At 41.1% G+C, this 17,460-nt stretch overlaps 1 protein-coding gene across 1 annotated transcript in view; it reads left to right on the top strand.

Annotated features, from left to right (window-relative positions):
* The window catches only part of Deptor (DEP domain containing MTOR interacting protein), a 140,045-nt gene that overhangs the window by 71,873 nt on the left and 50,712 nt on the right, over positions 1 to 17,460 (top strand). The window contains exon 5 of the mRNA XM_047563359.1: positions 16,481 to 16,666. Coding sequence (XP_047419315.1) covers positions 16,481 to 16,666 — 186 coding nt within the window. The remainder of the gene's footprint in view (positions 1 to 16,480; positions 16,667 to 17,460) is intronic.

Genomic DNA, 17,460 nt, shown 5'->3' with positions numbered 1-17,460 from the left:
TTGCTAGCCTTGGGCCAGCCCCACAAGCAGGCCCTTCTATATCAGGACTGTTTTGGACAGACTGAATGACAGCAGTTGGCAAAAGTTTTTAGGGCAGTGTCTAACTCTGATGGCCTTCAGAGGCTAGCTATTGTATGTGATCTGATCGATTCTAAATCATGGTCATCATTTAGGGGAGCTCCTACCGTAGGCCAGCAATCACTGTTCTCAGCCTCTATGTGTTGACTTTTATTTCTCTCCATGCTGAGTGAGTTATGGTAATCATTCTCATTTTGGGATGAGGTTAAGTAAACTTGCTGAAGATGAGAGCTAAAAAGTGGTAGATTCAAGATCAGGAATCAAGGCAGTTCTAGCTTCAGAGGCAGCCCCTCAACTACTAAAGAAGATAGGGTGCTCGTTGCAAGTCTCATGACACTGGGGAAAAATGTTCAACTTTTATCGTATCAGCTCACACAGCCTGGCAGAGGTTGGAACTATCAATACCATTATCCCATAAAATCTACAAGATTCCCTTTCTCCAAACAATGACCAAGTACCCTGAGATTTTTGTGTAACCTTTGCAAATGGGATGAACACGCTTCTTTACTCACATTAGATACTGCCCTATACCCCAGTGTCTTAGCTGCCATCCAGCTATCTCAACCTTAAATGGAGGGAGATGGAAACTGGATAATCATGTGGGTAAACTGCTCACAGCTGCAGCAGCTGACCCTGGATAATCAGGCTATTGCTGCTGTGTCCGGCGTATAATTTCCTCTTTTAGAGCTTTAGTCAGAGCACTTCAACAATTTCAACACTTTATAAAGCCCTCTTTCTTTTTCTTTTGTTTTACTAATGCATTTAGATAACATTATGCAATACATATAGTAGTTTGAATCCTCCCCGCTGCCCCAGGGTAGTAATGATTATCCCATCCCCTACTGGAAGAAGGTTGCTGAGACTTACTCTGAAAGCCATAAAGAACTTGGAAGGCTAGATGCTGTAAGGAAAGGACCGAATGAAGGAAATACAGAGAGAGGAGAGGCAGCTCAATAGTAACACAGGTTTATTCAGGACAAACCTGCAGATGGGGGCCCAGTGGAGACAGATCCGTCTTCTGCTGGGGTAGTTACAGGGGAGTAGGGAGGAGGAAATTTTTGTGGTTAGACCTTTATTAGGGATTGTCAGGGAAGAGTCAAACCAGGTGATTTTCAGGATTTCAGCCCCAGATAACAGTTTTCTTTCTTTGCATGATGATGAAGTATTGTCTGGGGTTTAGGTCCGCCTGCATCAGTGAGATCCTGAGGTGGCTCTTGTTCCAAGACTGAGGCTAAGTTTCAAAATGGTGTTCCCTATGTCAGGTCTCCTTAACAGATGCTTGATCCTGACAGGAATCAGTGGTATCTTTCCAGTAATCAAGGTCATTGACAGAGTTCAGCTTAAACCTGCCTAGAGGAAATCAAATAATGAAAAGAAAAAATAAAAGTAGGAGAGAGGGAAGGAGGAAGGGAAGATGGTGGGGAGGGAGGGAAGGACCGATGAAGGTTAAAGGTGAGATTGTGCAGGGGAAGAAAAATAACTTTCTACCCTCATGAGTTTGTTTTTGCTTTTTAAACTGGGAATCGAATCCAGAGGTGTTTAACCACTGAGCCACATCCCCAGCCCTTTTATTTTTTATTTTGAAACAGTGCCTCAATAAATTGCTGAGGCTGGCCTTGAACTTGAAATCCTCTTACCTCAGCCTCCTGAGTGGCTGGGATTCGTAGCCAGGCGCCACTGTCCCTGCTCTTCATGAGTTCTTTACTGGATCCCTGTAGCAACAGGAGAAGGGGAAGAAGTTTAGTAACATGCATCCCTCTTGTATACATGGGAGTTAACCCAGAGAAATGAGTGGACTTCTAGAGTAGATCTCCAAGGGGTAATTTAAACTTCAGACCTAAATACCATCCTTATCTGAAACAAAGAGAAAAAAAAAAATATGCAGGGAACACCAGGCTAAGATGAAAGGGCCAGACCGTGGAGAGCAACTCCAACAAAATAAGGTTTGTTTAGTAGATTTAAATCCAGGCCTTCTCCATGGGTTGAGTCTCTCCTGGTTTAGTCATCCTTCCCTGCGTAGAGGAGACATGCTTGTGCTTACACATGGGCAGTTCTTTTATAAAGGGACAGATTTTCAGAGCTACTGCTGTGAAAGTTGATCCTAAAATAACTACCTCAAAATAATCCTTATGGTTGCCTCTCCCTCTGGAGATGGCCTGCATTCTCTCTGGAATGCATCTTCCTTGCTTTACTCCCAAGGCTTCTCTCTGCCTCCCCCCGACTTTCTCACCTCCTACCCCCAACATGTATCTACTTTCCTAACTAAACCTGTCTCTGCCTTTAGGGCAGGGGGAATCCTCATGCCAGAGAGGCATGATTTGAGGTGGGACACTGTCTCCTGCAGTCACATTTTGGGATAAGATATTGTTTCCTACAGTTGTATTTGGGGATGGCGTGTCCTGAGCATTATCAGTTGCAACTTGCCCAAACCATTGAAGAGAAGCTATTCTAACACTTGATGAAATGGTTATAATGGTAAAGAAAACTTTATTTAAGACTCCTGCAACAGAAGCATTGCAGTAGGGGAGAAATGGGTTTCATTCTGAACAGACAAGGATAAGTGAGGATTTATAGTTAGGGAGCATGATGATGAGGTCAGTGGATGGGAAAATCACAAGGAGGAGACTTTGCTAAGGATTCTTACTAAACTGTCCTTCCAGGTTGATTTTTTTTTTTTTTTTTTTTTTTTTTTTTTTGGTACTGGGAATTAAACCTGGTAGTGCTCTACCTCTGAGCTATATCTCCAGTCCTTTGTTTAATTTCTTTTTTTAATTTTAATTTTTTTTTTTTTTTGTACCAGGGATTGAACTCTGGTGCACTCAACCACTCAACCACATCCCCAGCCCTATTTCACATTTTATTTAGAGACAGGGTCTCACTCAGTTGCTTAGTGCCTTCCTGTTGCTGAGGCTGGCTTTGAACTTGAGATCCTCCTGCCTCAGCCTTCCAAGATGGTGGGATTACAGGTGTGTGCCACCGTGCCCGGCTAAATTTTTATTTTGAGACAGTGCCTCAAAATAAAGACCAGTTGTCCAGGCTGTTTTGAACTTGAAATCCTCCTGCCTCAGCCTCCCAAGTCACTGGGATTCCAGGTGTGCACCCCCACCATGAAGGCCAGGGTTGCTAAAGGCAGGCCAAGGACTTATACATCAAAGATGGGAGATGAGAACCTTGACCAGATATTTCAGATATCAAGGGTGGGAGGATTCTTGCTGAAATGGTTTAGCAAGTTTCTTTGCTAAGATTGGGATGAGCCAGCCTAGGACAGTAGGGTGGGGATTGGGAGAAGCAGCAGGAGGGTCAAGGCTGAGTAGAAACAGGGCTCAAGGAAGCCTGACTGAAGTTTGGCGGAGGAGAGAATTTTCATCAGAGCTGACCTACCCTTGCTTACCTCCTGTCTCTTCCTTACCACAAGGCCCTCTTACTCCCCTACTCACTTTCTCTTGCTTTGGCATATGGTGACCTGTCGCTGCTGCTACTGTCAAAAAATGGGGCTTTTTCCATTACAAATAGTACTCTGTATATACACACCTTCATCTTTATTTACCCTTAACTAGTGCATAGATGTTTTAAGGATAATTTGTTTCCTCCGTCTTTGTATCTCCAATGACCTGGCTTTTATATGTATCAACTATCCCTTACCCCAAATGCTTAGGACAAGAAATGTTGCAGATTTCAGGGTTTTTTTTTTGTTGTTGTTGTTGTTGTTGTTTTGCACACACACACACACGCGCGCGCGCACACACACACAGGCACAAATGCACACATACATAAAATCAAATCCAAAATGCTCTGAAATCCAGAACTTGATGCTCAAGCGTTTTAGATTTTGAAGCATTCCAGATTTGGAATTTTTAGATTAGGAATGCTCATCTTGTAATAGCCACTCACTAAAAATGTATTGGATGAACCATTTATTGAGAACTTGACATTTGCTAGGCCCAGTAGATGTTTATACCAGATAGAATTCTTTGAATATAAGCAGTCCCAATCGTCACAGAGTCAACTGATAGTTAACAGAAACACTGAAAAAGCAAGCTACCTGAAGAAGAGGAACTGAAGTAGCTACCAAGAACTAGTGACTCCAGGGCAATAGTCTAATCCCTCCAACCACCTATGACCAGATGAATCTACTCCACCTGTTTTCTCTCTGTTCAGTTACTCTTATGATGCAGATGTTCTAGAGAGGGACCCAGTTGGCTGATCCTAGCTCACTTGCCTCCCTACCATTGACCCTGAGTAGGCAGGACACTTTGATTGACAGACCTTCTAAGTGGGATTGCTGCATCTAAAACAAAACAAAACAACAACAAAAAACATGCTCTGTTACTACAGGGAAATGAGTGCTGAGCAGGTGAATTGTTTTACTACATTTAGCTCCTTTAATCTTGACAAGCAATCAAGATACTTGATACTGTCTTCCTTATTTCTTTAGATGAGGACATTAAAGCAATTGCAAATGATGCAATCATTCTCACCTCCAAAATATTAAACTTTGAATTAAAATTTATAATGGGTAAAATATTTTCTCATTCTACTTTCAATATTTAATGTTTTTAACACATAATCAGCCACTATAATCTAATTTTTATTTTCTCAATTTAGAATTTCTGGGAATTTTCCACTGTGCTCTCTCATATGTTTTGACTGTTTACCTTTTTATTATAGCTGAATTCAAAGCAGGAAGAAAAATAGCGAGAAAGCTGTCGTAACATAAATATAAGAGAGCAAGGTTGCTTGGTAAAGTCATGCACTGAGACTTTGGCGCACATTATAGTGTTGATTTTGGTTAAAGGAAAACAGACCCAGAGCTGCATCAGGCCTTAACTTTATTTACAATGTATGAAAGGACTAAAAGGTGCCTAATCTGTGTATTCATCCAAAAGAAGAGTGTGATGTACATGGAACAGAAGGGTTTTGTGAAATGTCAAACTATATTTCTTTCCTCCTTGACATTAGTATGGTTTTGTCAGGTGTATATAAATTGATCCTCTAGATGCAAACCATGTTTGGCTCCCAAGCCCATGTGTCTGCCCATTCCTGCCTGCCCGCTGACAGCTTGTTCACCCAGCATCCCCTGCAGTATATAGTTCTCAGCTTACCCAACCTTGCACTCTTTCCAAGAGGAAATCTTTTGCTGAGTATCAAACCCAGGGCCTCATGCATGCTAAGAGAGCACTCTACCACTGAGCTCCATTCCCAGCACCTATGAGAGGGAGTCTTAAAACATAAGCACACAATCTTTTTGCAGTTCAAATAGGGTTAGTCATCTATATCCATGGTTTCACATATTTGGATTCAACCAACCATGGATGAAAAATATTCAGGGAAAAAAATTGCATCAGTACTGAACACAAATCATGTGTCATCATTCCCTAAATGATACATTTGAACAACATTTACATTGTTTTAGGTGTTATAAGTAACCTAGAAATGACTTACAGTACACAAGAGGCTGTGCATAGGTTATGTGCAAGGACTGTGCCATTTTATATGAGGAACCTGAGCATGCATGGATTTTGGTATCTGTAGGGGTTCTGGAATTGATTCTCATGGATACCAAAGAAGAACTGTAATATTGGAAGTACACAGTCTACTATTAAGTACTTAGTGTGGCCTTTTGTGATAATTTAAGTACTCATCTGGGTTTAAGTGGTCATTTTTAGTGGGACACATAGGTTGAGTTCTCAGGTTTATTAGAAAAGCATACTAGGATCTCTAGGGTGGACTGGAAGTTTCAAAGTGTGGATTCTGATAAGACTCTCCCCTCTCCTCCTGGTCAGGGAGCATTGTGGTGTTAACTTCCAATTACTGAGTTTGACCACAACCCTCAAAGAGGCTGGGGTCAGGGGTTCAAAAATTTGTGATCCTTTCCTTTAAGCAGTGAATTGTTCCCATACTTTCCATCACAGGCCTTTTTTCTAGATCTGTATCCTGTGCCAATCTGGGGTGAGTGTCTTAGCCTGGTCCAGCCGGGAGGTTGAGGGCTTTAGCAGGGACTCACGCTCTTTAGGCGGAAGAGTTGTAACAGTTATTCTTACAGCCATCCTTGCATGTCTGCTGTGGCTCACAGTTCTTCCTCCAGAAATTCTCTCACCAACCTTTTGTGGCTTCTGATTCTGAGTGCCTTGCCATTTTGCACCTCCTCTCAGCTAATAATCCCATCTCATTATATCCAGGCTGTCTTTCCTGTTTAGACTTACAGTTCTTTGGAAAAATTCCCCCTACCTTCCCCCTCCTTGCCCACTGCTTAGTTCCACTCCATCCAGGAATGGATAAACAAGCTCAAGTGCATGAATATCTTGGAGTGGCTATGAGGAATAAGACTGACCACATGTAAACTCTGATGTGCGCAACTGTGAAATGATTTAGGTCGAAATTTACAAAGGTATTATGCAGGCACATACACACCTCTCCTGCTTATAATTGGATAAATATGCGTTGTTAATATTTATAACCAATTTTGATTTAATTTTAAGTGCTAATTTAAAAATTATTTGTATGCTATTTTTAAATTAATATAAAATTTTAACCCTAACATTTTATGTAGTGCTTTTGTTCTATTTTTTTCCTAAAAAGATTCCCTCTTTCTTTCTCCTGTTGACATTTGGCCCAAAAAAAAAAAAAGGCACACCCCCTCATCTTTCTCCTTCCAATCAAGAAAAGTCTGTAAATCAGGATTTGGTTGTTTTGTTTTGTTTATTTGTTTGCTTGTGCTAGGGATGGAACCGGACCCAGGACTTCACAGATACCAGGCTCTACCATTGAGCCACACTCCCAGCCACAGAATCTATATTCTTTAAATTTTATTCCAACCATGCTCCCAGCTGTTTCCCTGGTTTTGATCAAATTGGAAGTTGCCAAAGCCTCTGGTCCAGCAGGCAAAGGGTGAGTGTTTGTTTTTGCCACACTGGCTTACTCCTCTCTCCCTCTCTAGTCCTCCTGGTTGCTGAAATCATAAACCCATGGAGATTTGTATTGAATGGGCACATAATGTGCTTCCTCATTAAAATGAAGGAAGAGATGGGATGGGAGAGAGTGAGAGAAAACCCACCACCACTCTTTTTTTTTTTTTTTTTTTTTTGTGGTGCTGGGGATCGAACTCAGGGCCTTGTGCTTGAGAGGCAAGCACTCTACTGACTGAGCTATCTCCTCAGCCCCCACCACTGCTCTTAATCATTTGCCTTCAGAAGCTCAGGACAAGAGTTGCCTTCTGCAGGTGGTCTCAAGGAGCTGCCCCTGGTTGAAGGGATGGACGAATTTGTTGGTTCACAGGTCCATCCTTATGAGAGAGTAGCCTCCAGATCAGTGCTACCTAGTGAAAATATGACACAATTCACAACTGCAGTCCACATATGTAATTTAAAATTTTCTAGTAGCCATAGCAAAAATGTAGGAAGAGGTTAAATTCATCTTTGTGATACACCTTTTTTTTTTTTTTTTTTTTTTTCGGGTGCTGGGGATCGAACCCAGGGCCTTGTACTTACAAGGCAAGCACTCTACCGTCTGAGCTACCTCCCCAGCCCCTGTGATACACTTTGAATCACTATCTCAAGAATTTTTTTTTTTTTTTTTTACGGTGCTGGGGATTGAACTCAGGGCCTTAGTGCTTGTGAGGCGAGCACTCTACCAACTGAGCTATCTCCCCAGCCCTCAAGAATTTTATCATTTCAAAATGCAACCAATATAAAATGTTAATCTTGTAGTTTACATTTTTTCATGCTTGATCTTGAAGATGCAGTGGTTATATTATTCACCACATTTCAAATGGTCGGCCACCACACGTGGCTAGTGGCCACCAACATAGGGAGCCTGGTTCTAGACCTTTTTGAAACCAGCACAGGGCAGGGTGGCATCCTCCTGAATGTAAGTTTACTTTTTTCAGTCCCTTATCTCAACAAACTTTGTTCCTCTGTGGTTGAGATTATGGAGATCTGTATTTTGCAGTTCCATTTTAGAAGTAAATAAGAGTGGGGTGCCAACCCCAGAAGCAGAAGCAAATGTTCTCTTTTCCCCTGCATAATGATTCCACACTCAAGTTTCCTATCCCATTTTATTGATAAATTAAAGGAAACTGAAAAGCACAAAGGTATTAGTTACCCAAAGAAGACACAGTGTGTGAATGACAGAGAGAGAGACAGAACTACAGCCAGGTGCAATGGTGCACAGCTGTAATTGCAATGACTCTTGAGTCTGAGGGAGGAGGATTCCAAGAGCAAGACCAGCCTTCCCAACTTAGTGAGACCATGTCTCAAAATTAAAAATAAAAAGGGCAGCTGGGGATGTAACTTAGGGGTTAATTGCCCAGTGTTCAGTTCCCTGTACTGCAAAAAGAAAATAGACCTCCAGTGTCTGACTCCGCAGTCCAAGTTCTAAGCCACTATCTCTGTGTAAGCAATTCCTGTGATTGTTTAGGTTCTCATTAAGAATTGAAAACAAAGTCCTATAAAACTGCCAATGTATGGCTACCAGACTAAATTTACACCCAGTCCTGTGCTACCATTTGTGTCTTAGGGTCTATTGAGGTTTATTTGCAGCTTCTATTTTACATTTTTCTTTTTCTTTTTATCTTTGTTGAGGGTGTGTGTGGTGGGGAGCTCTTTACCACAGAGTTGCATCTCCAGTCCTTTTTATTTTGTATTTTGAGACAGAGTCTTGCTAAGTTGTTTGGGCCTTGCTAAGTTGTTGAGACTGACCTCAAACTTGCGATCCTCCTGCCTTACTTCCCAAGTTGCCAGGATTACAGTCATGTGCCACCATGCACAGCTGTTTTTACCTTTGATGTTTTAATATTTCCACAAGTCAAAACTAGTTGGCTACCATTGGTTAGACTGGGGCTGATCTTGTTCTTTTTTTGCATAGAAAAGATTTATCCAGGATACCATCTGAAATTCAGATAATACCTTCTCAAATTCCACACTTCATTATGGGATCCTTTGAAGTTTTACTGTCAGTAAAACAACTCTCTCCTCCTCCCTCCTCACCACCTCTCTCTTTTTCAGCAGAACTGGGGTCCCAGGGATCTCATGCATGTTAGTCAAATGCTCTACCAATGACCAACATCCCCAGCCCAAAACAATATAATCATATATATGCATATACACACACACACTTTGTTTTTTGGAACTGGGGATGGAAGATCCAGCCCAGGGATACTTTGCCTTTGGGCTACATTCCCACCCCTTTTTCTTCTATTTTGAGACAGAATCTTTCTAAATTACTCAGGTTGGTCTCAAACTTGCTATTCCCCTGATTTAAACTCCCAAATTGCAGGGATTACAGGCATGTGCCACCACGTGTCTGACTCAGGACGATATTTTAAATGGTGTCTCATTGAGACTCTGTCTTCCAGAGAACTCTTAGTTTCCACATGTTTTCTTTCTCTCCTGCCCTCTGCTTTAGCATTATGACATCTTTGGGTAGGAGACAGTCTAGTGGGGAGGATAAGGGATGGGTCAATGTTTCTGGCTTGGCTCTTTAGTTAATAACTCTGGGACCCTTTGTCAGGTTTATATTGTCTAAGTTCCACTTCTCCCATCTTTAAAATGGGAATAGTTTTAATAACTCTGATTGCAATGCTATGAGAAATAATGGTAGAACCTTCTGCACATGGCCAGGCAGAGCGGTGCTCGGTTAGCTGATCATTGTTACCGTTATTTTTATCCTCAGCCCTCCTCATCAGATGGCTTGGGGGCAAAGCTTAATATAAGTTGGATGACCTCATCCATTTCTGATCTTAAACAATGTCTTCTTACACATAGTCTGAATATATGTTGTTAAATAAATCAGCACTGAAGTGCTTTGAACAGGTTTTGGAATTTATGCCAACAATTCTGAAAGATTGAGAATAGATATACAGAGTTCTTTCATTGAGTTATGTATCTGAAGTATTCCATTTGCTTGACAAAATAGTTTTTGTTTTGCCTTTTTTTTTAAAGGATATTTTTACCCTTACAGCTTGATCTGGTCTCTAAAAAACCTACTCTATGCTCTGCATGTTATCACTCATAAAAAATGTCAATATTTGAAATGCACACAACTATCACTTGCTGATGCATAAAGAAGAATAAAGCACAGTTTGACCTTCTGTCTGTTTAATACCTTTACATTTCTGCCAGGAAGACACGGAAGTAGCAGAAACCTGTACAATCGGAATGTCATATTTTCTTTTCTTTTCTTCTGTTATCTTTGTTAAGGTGACTTTGAATCCTTTTTCCTTTTCACTTTCCCATCTTCTACAATCAATTATATAAATTTTAAGTAGGTTACAATTTGGTGTATAAAGTGTTTTCTTTTAATATTAGCTAGGAGGAGTTTATGCCCTAAAAATCAATTTCCTGCTTTCACATCCTCTTCTGAATGTTGTCAGTGCTAAGGAAGTAATTATTTTAGCCTCTGACTCACTGCTGCTATTGCCTCTTGAGAAGTTTTGTACCCAAAACACCTAAAACTGTCCTTGTTGAAGTAGGCACTCAAAAACAATTGCTTTATCTTCTTGAACCAAGGAATTTTGTTGCTTCCGGTGACAGGGCTCCTTCAATTACTGCCTCCTCTCAGCATGGTATGAGGTGGCTAGTTATGGCCTGAAATTCAGGTCAGATTTTTCTGAAAAAAAATAGCTTTCTGTAATTCATTCTCAATTCATGTTTTCTTCCAAACACGTGGATAAAACCACGATATTAATATTTTTTCAAGGTTGGCTATTTTTTAAAAATGTGCAACATGCAGTTTTAAATTACATCAGTTGCCTGGGTTCTGTAGGATTGTGGTCCATCAGGAGAAGGGAGACAAGACACTGCAGATCCAGGCTGGACATGTGGAGCAGCTTAAAGCTTACATCTTGTTGGCAGAGAGGGTGTGGGTCTCTTCTGTGCAGAATTCATTTGCATTCTAGAAACACTGAGTCTGAGGAAAAGACCTGCTACCTGTTTATCCTTGAAGTTTGTCAGTATTCTCAGGCAATGTCTGTGGTACTCTGTGGTCCTTTTAGAACTCAGTAGAAACCAGGCACAGTGGCACACACCTTCAGTGCTGGGTACTTGGGAGGCTGAGGTGGGAGGATCGCCTGGGCCCATGACTTCAAAACCAACCTGGGCAACATCGCAAGACCCCATCTCAAAAATAAGTAAATAAATAACAAAAAACAAAAATGAAGATAAAGTGTTTAGTAGGAGACGTGAAGGCAAGAGCAAAAGGAGCAAGTGGTCGTCACTGATCCTACGGGGCGATGCTTCACCAAATCCCCCACCCACCCTTGTACAGTTTGGTGAGGTGGTGGGCAGCGGTCACCCTGACTGCGGTGGAATGTAGAATAGTGATGTTGGTGTGGCAGTTCATGAGCTTCTGTCTGTAAGGCGACCTCAGTTTGTTTTTTTTTTAACTTTGACACTGGATTGTCATTATAGTCATGACTCTGTCAACCCTATCCTTGCTGACCTCTCTGCTTCCTCAGTTTGATAGTCATTAACCTATTGCTTTTGTTGGTAAAACCCCTCTTGCACTCCACTAAGTTGACTATGTGATCCCAAATCTAAGACCGTCTGGTATGGCTCTTTGATACTGTGCCATCTAGGGAGCAGCTGGTGTCTGCGCTCGCTGTGTTATGATACTGCTGGGCTAGTTCAGTGATTTCATCAAGCCTGTTGGGTTAGGTCACTTTCCAGAAAGCATTTCAGGAAGGGTAAAAGTATGTGACCTTCCTTCTTTCAATAAGATAAATAGCCTAAAATGTCTTTTATACTCAGTTGAACTTGCAGAGCTCAAGGTGAGTTTTTATCTTTGTCCTTAGACTACATGTGAATGGAATGAAAACCAATTTCCCCCCTCTTACATCCTCAGCTCCTTTTATTTCTTTATGTCTGCTAGAATCACCCCGATAGCTTATCCTACACGAGAAAAGAACACATCTGTATCGTATCACCATTATTTTGGTGGACCAAATGACATCTCCTTCACGCTTTCTGCAAGTCAAGACATCCAGTGAGCACGGATCTGTTTTTCTATAAATAAACCTGAGTTCAGTGCTTCTAGAGCCCCGTTTACTAAGCAGTAAGACGTGGAGAGTCCCAGAAGTTATAAATCAAGTAACAAATTGTTTTTTAATTACAGTGTGGGCTTTTGAACGCTGTTTCTTCTCACTGTCTCCTGTTTAGAGATGAATAGTGCTCAAGAGCAAAGAATAAAATTTATCAAACTGTACATATTGCAACATTTACTATAATTAAGTAATCCTCCATAGCACTGTGATCTGAGAAATGGAGAATTGGAGCACCTACAAGATTTAGGGTCACCTGTGAACTATTCTGCTTGATCTTTTTCCTTCTCTATTTTTATCTAGATCATGCATTATTTTTTTTCTTTATTTAAAAAGGTTAAGTAACTTGTACAGCAAATAATTTTCGTATTGAATATGAAGAATATCACATTAAAATGTAGAAAGAATTAACTTTATTTGAAATATAAACAATTACATTTACCCATTGTTATTTCTTGAATCTCTACTTATGTAATTTATAACTATAAAAGAAGTGTTTGTCTTTCTTAGTATTGTTAACAAACTTACTAAGCTTACTGTGTCTTAACACACTCCTTTATTTCTTGGTTTCCTTTGACTTCAGAGCTTTAAATATCTTCAGTGGAATTCTTGGTAAACTTGATCTGAATGTCCACTTAAGAGTTCATATTTTTTATGGGTCATAGGTAAGAGAATTGCACATTAGAGAAAGGCGAAGTGTTCTCTGAAAGAAGGGCAGAGAAGACAGGAAATGGGTTCTACATAGGAACATAGATGATCCAAGGCTGGGGTCCGTCTTTGGAAGTCTAAGAGAAAAAACATGTAAAACCCTATATGTTGAGTTGGGGATGTAGCTCAGTGGCAGAGAACTTCCCCAGGATGCACAAGGCCCTGGGTGTGATGCTCAGCAACACGAAAAGAAAACAAGAAAAGAAAGAGAAAGAAAACACCATTTATCAGTTGCCATGCTAGATCTCTTGCATGAATTACCCCATTTTTCTTCACATAGAAACTATGCAGAAAATGATTGAGATGTGAAATGTTTAATAAGTTGCCCAAATCACTCACTCAGCTACTGAGTGTGGCAGAGCTGGGATTGAAACCAAGACCGTCTGACTATAAAACCTGTGCTCTTCATTGCGAGGTATTATTTTCTAAGACTGTACTTGACATAAGGGAGTTTTCAGTAAAGGCCTGGTTTAATTGTTTTGATATGAAATTGTGCTCTTTCTGCAGACTTTTGTGTTAATGAACTTTGCAATGGCAGATGCAGAAGTCCCTCTTGATCACAATGCTGAGATAGACAGCTGGGGCCATGTGTGACTCTTGCAGCACTTAGTACTGGTGTGTGGAGTAAATGAATTGGTGCGATTTATTGAGGCTGTGATACAACTGACTACCTGCACTCCTTCAACTTTGGAAGCTACAGTCCTATGTCCCATTGATAGTTACACTCACACAAAGCAAGTGCAGCAAACTCAAGGTTTGCAACATTAAACTTTCAATGAGTGAGAGAGGGGAAAATTAAAATTAAAGGCAAAATTAAGTATTGACAACAGTGAGGGCAATTTGTGCACCTGTCACTTCTCTCTGCTGAGAGGAGAACTTGACTCCTGTGCCAAGCACACAGCTGGTTGGATGAACACATGGTGACCTTCATTTCACAGAGAGACAGTGGCTGCTCCTGAGGCATTAAAACCCAAGTCAATCCTTGGAAACTGAAGTGGGACATTCAGTGTAATGTCTTCTAAAATTGAAATTTCATAAGCCAAATGGCAGTGTATCATCAGCACATGATAGCAATAAAAACAACAGTGGATGTAAAATAATTAAAGTGCAATTTGTTGGGTTCTTACAATCTGTTTGGCAATATGTGATGATTAAAGAGTACTTAAATTTAACCCTTGTCTCTTATCTTAGACGGTATGTTTACCATTTGGCTACAGATGGTGTAGGACTGAGGAGGTGGAGGATGGAGACTAGTAACTAAACATTAGATGGGTAATTAAAGTCGGAGGAGACACAGGATTAGATTAGTAGGCAAATTTCCACTGCAGTTAAAAAATACTTTTAATATACTTTTGTCAATTATGGAATTTGTTTGTATTCAGATTTATTTATACCAGAGTCAACACTTTAATGTAATTCACTGTGCCAAAAAAAAAAAGTAGGTATTAATAAGTATACATAGATCTGTGTATTCGCAGGTCATAATTTTAAGATGTTGCTACAGTCAGCTTGAGGGTTTTTTTTTAATCAGTAAATTCAGAAAATATGGCCAAAAATAAAGAACTTGTCTACAAACTTTTATTATAGTATCATTGAGTGTTTTAATGGAAACTTATGTTAAAATCTGACTATGAACAAGGGATCCAGTAATTGCAGATATCACATCAAAGTATAATTGGTTTATTTCTTGATCTAGATAGCATTAGGAGAGCATCTTATGAATCTAAGAATAGATTATTTACTGAGAACATGTAGAATTACCACAGAATTAAGTGTATCTTTCTTTAAGGCCTATAGTATCCATCTGACAAAAGTGAATATTTATCATCATTTAAAGACTGTGAATCACCCATAGGAATCATTAGGTTAAATGTTGGCTGGAATACTCTCATTACAAGGATCCCACATCTGAGACTCTGATCAAGTGCCTTGTAAACTCGAGGTATCTTATGAACTGGCGTTGACTTTAAAGATACTAATAAATTACTCTTCCATTTCAATTTCCATTCCACCATCCACATTTAATCTCTAAGATTAATGTAACCAGAATAATTCTACATTAACAAATGTGGATAATAGAGAGTCACAACCCCAGATTGCACTTTTGGTGTTGACCTAGAGAGGGTGTAATGTTCATGAACTACCAAAGAAGGCTGTGAAGAAGTTAGCATTATTGATAAAGTGGTTAATGTGATTTGCACTGGGGTACAGTCAATTATTTTCCTAGTGGCTTATGGAATTTTGAATCTCACAATATTAAAAAAAATGGCTAATAATAAATATTTTTTAAAAAAAAAATTTGTTTTCTTCCTCATTTCGTAAAACACTGGGCACAAAAAGTACCTGACATGTAATCTGCCTAATTTGATACATGTTAAGTAGATGGATGGGTGACTAAACAGTAAAAATGTAGTCCTGGTATAATTGCGGAACAAAGGGAAATGTCTTTAAACTGGCCTTGCCTCCCTGTGGCCCAGCAAGCCCTTTGGGAGCTACGGGGAGTGCACAGATGGGTCTGGGTGGAATCCTGCACAGACGGCAGCTAAGTGGTTTGGAGTCAGCTCTGCCGTGTTCCTGCTGCTCATCTTCCTTACCCTTCCTGCTCGGTTCTCTTTCAGCCATTTATCCAGCACCTTCCTTCTCTGAGCTCAGCTTATACATAGTGTAGGACTTGAGCCAGTCTGGGTTCTCAGGCAGAGTGACTTAGTCCGGGAAAGAGATGTGCTGTCCCTCCTCCCTCCCCCAGAAAACCCTTGTTACACAACAGAGTGGTAAGTGTCACAGAGAAATGGCTGGTCACCAGGTGTGTGGGTGGCATAAAGTGCGCTCCATGATGAGCCCGAGGGTACCTTTGGGGTAGTGGCTTCAGTCTCTTCTAGCTTTGTGGCCTGTGATTTGTACAACTTTGTGAGCGCGTGGCCCATGTTGATTTGGGCTCAGCAGTGGCAACAGTGTGGCCTTGGGCAAGTCATTAAACCAATTTAAGTTTCAGCTTTTCCATAGTGAAATTAAGGGAAGGAAAAAAAAAAAAAAGGTAACAGCCACATTTACCTTGCAAAGTGACCTGAGGCGGGGGTGTGGTTCAGGGGTAGAGCACTTGCTGAGCATGCTCCAGGCCCTGGGTTTGACTCCCAGCATTGCAAACGAAACAAAACTCTGAAGCAGAGTGATTTTGAGGATGAAATTGTATCATAAAGTGCTTAGTCAAATGGCTTCTAGTAAGTGAATGTTGTCATTGTTATGACTGAACCTCAGCGAGGTGCTGGGAATACATTATCAAATGAAGCTATGATCGCCGCCCCAAACAACTAGTGTTTATGGGGAGAAACAGGGAGAAAGTGGACAGTGACAGGGTGGGGCAGTAAGTGCTGTGATGGAGGGGACACGGACCAGCGGACCACCTCGAAGAGAATCGCTCAGGTTGGGAGTGAGGTCAGGGAAGGTTTTCCAGAGGAACTGCTTAGCACGGTTTTAAAAGTACATGACACATGGAAGCAATTTGGGACCCCCATGTGCAGAGACCACAGGCCCATGTGGTAGCTATAGAACTGCTCTCTTTCTGGAGGCTTCTGCCCCTGTTGGCGGAGTCTTTTGGCTTCTGGCTGCAGCGCTGGGTGGCCAAGATGCCAGGCATTCCTCACTGCTCTTTCTTCTCCCCAGTGTCCAACAAGCACCCGTTTGTGGACAGCAATCTTCTCTACCAGTTCAGAATGAACTTCCGTCGGAGGAGAAGACTGATGGAGCTGCTCAATGAAAAGTCCCCCTCCTCCCAGGAGGCTCATGACAGTCCCTTCTGCCTAAGAAAGCAGAGCCATGACAATCGGAAATCTACCAGCTTCATGTCAGGTACGCCGGTCCCATGGCGGGGGTGAACTGTATTTGCCTTATAAGAAATGGTAGAGTAATAATTCTCCTGTGTGAAACTGTTCTCCAGCAGATTTTTATTTAAGAAAAACCAAAATAAACAAAACAAAAACAAAAAAACAAGTTGTTCTCCGGCAGCTGGCTTAAATACCCTGAGGTCTGTCTTATGAAATTATATGCTTGAATTATAGAAGATCACTCAAGCTCATTCATGCCTTATTTACTTTTCATTTACAAACAACTCTCCTCCACCTCCTCCTCTTTCTTTTTTATTTGTTTTATGGTAGTAGGGATTGAACCTAGGGCGCTTTACCACTGAGCCACATCCCCAGCTCTTTGTATTTTTAATTTTGAGACCGGGTCTCCCTAAGTTGCTTAGGGCCTTGCTAAGTTGCCAAGGCTGGTCTCAAACTTGTGATCCTCCTGCCTCAGCCTCCCAAGTCACTGGGATTACAAGTATGTGCCACCACCTCTGGCTCAAAAACAATTATATATCATTAATGATTCAGGATCCTTCTTTCCTTCTTTTTCTCCCTCCCTCCCTCCCTCCCTCCCTCCCTTCCTTCCTTCCTTCCTTCCTTCCTTCCTTCCTTCCTTCCTGTCTTTTGATACCAGGGTTTAAACCCAGGTGCGCTTAATCACTGAACCACATCCCTAGCCCCTTTTATTTTTTATTTTGAGACAGGGTCTTGCTAAGTTGCTCAGGGCCTCACTAAGTTGCGGAGGCTGGCTATGAACTTGTGATCCTCCTGCCTCAGCCTCTGAGCTGCTGAGAT

Source organism: Sciurus carolinensis, chromosome 1 (genome assembly GCF_902686445.1).
Source record: "Sciurus carolinensis chromosome 1, mSciCar1.2, whole genome shotgun sequence".
Classification (NCBI taxonomy): domain Eukaryota; kingdom Metazoa; phylum Chordata; class Mammalia; order Rodentia; family Sciuridae; genus Sciurus; species Sciurus carolinensis.
The sequence above is the reverse complement of the archived record's forward strand: the minus strand, read 5'-3'. Positions and strand labels throughout refer to the sequence as shown.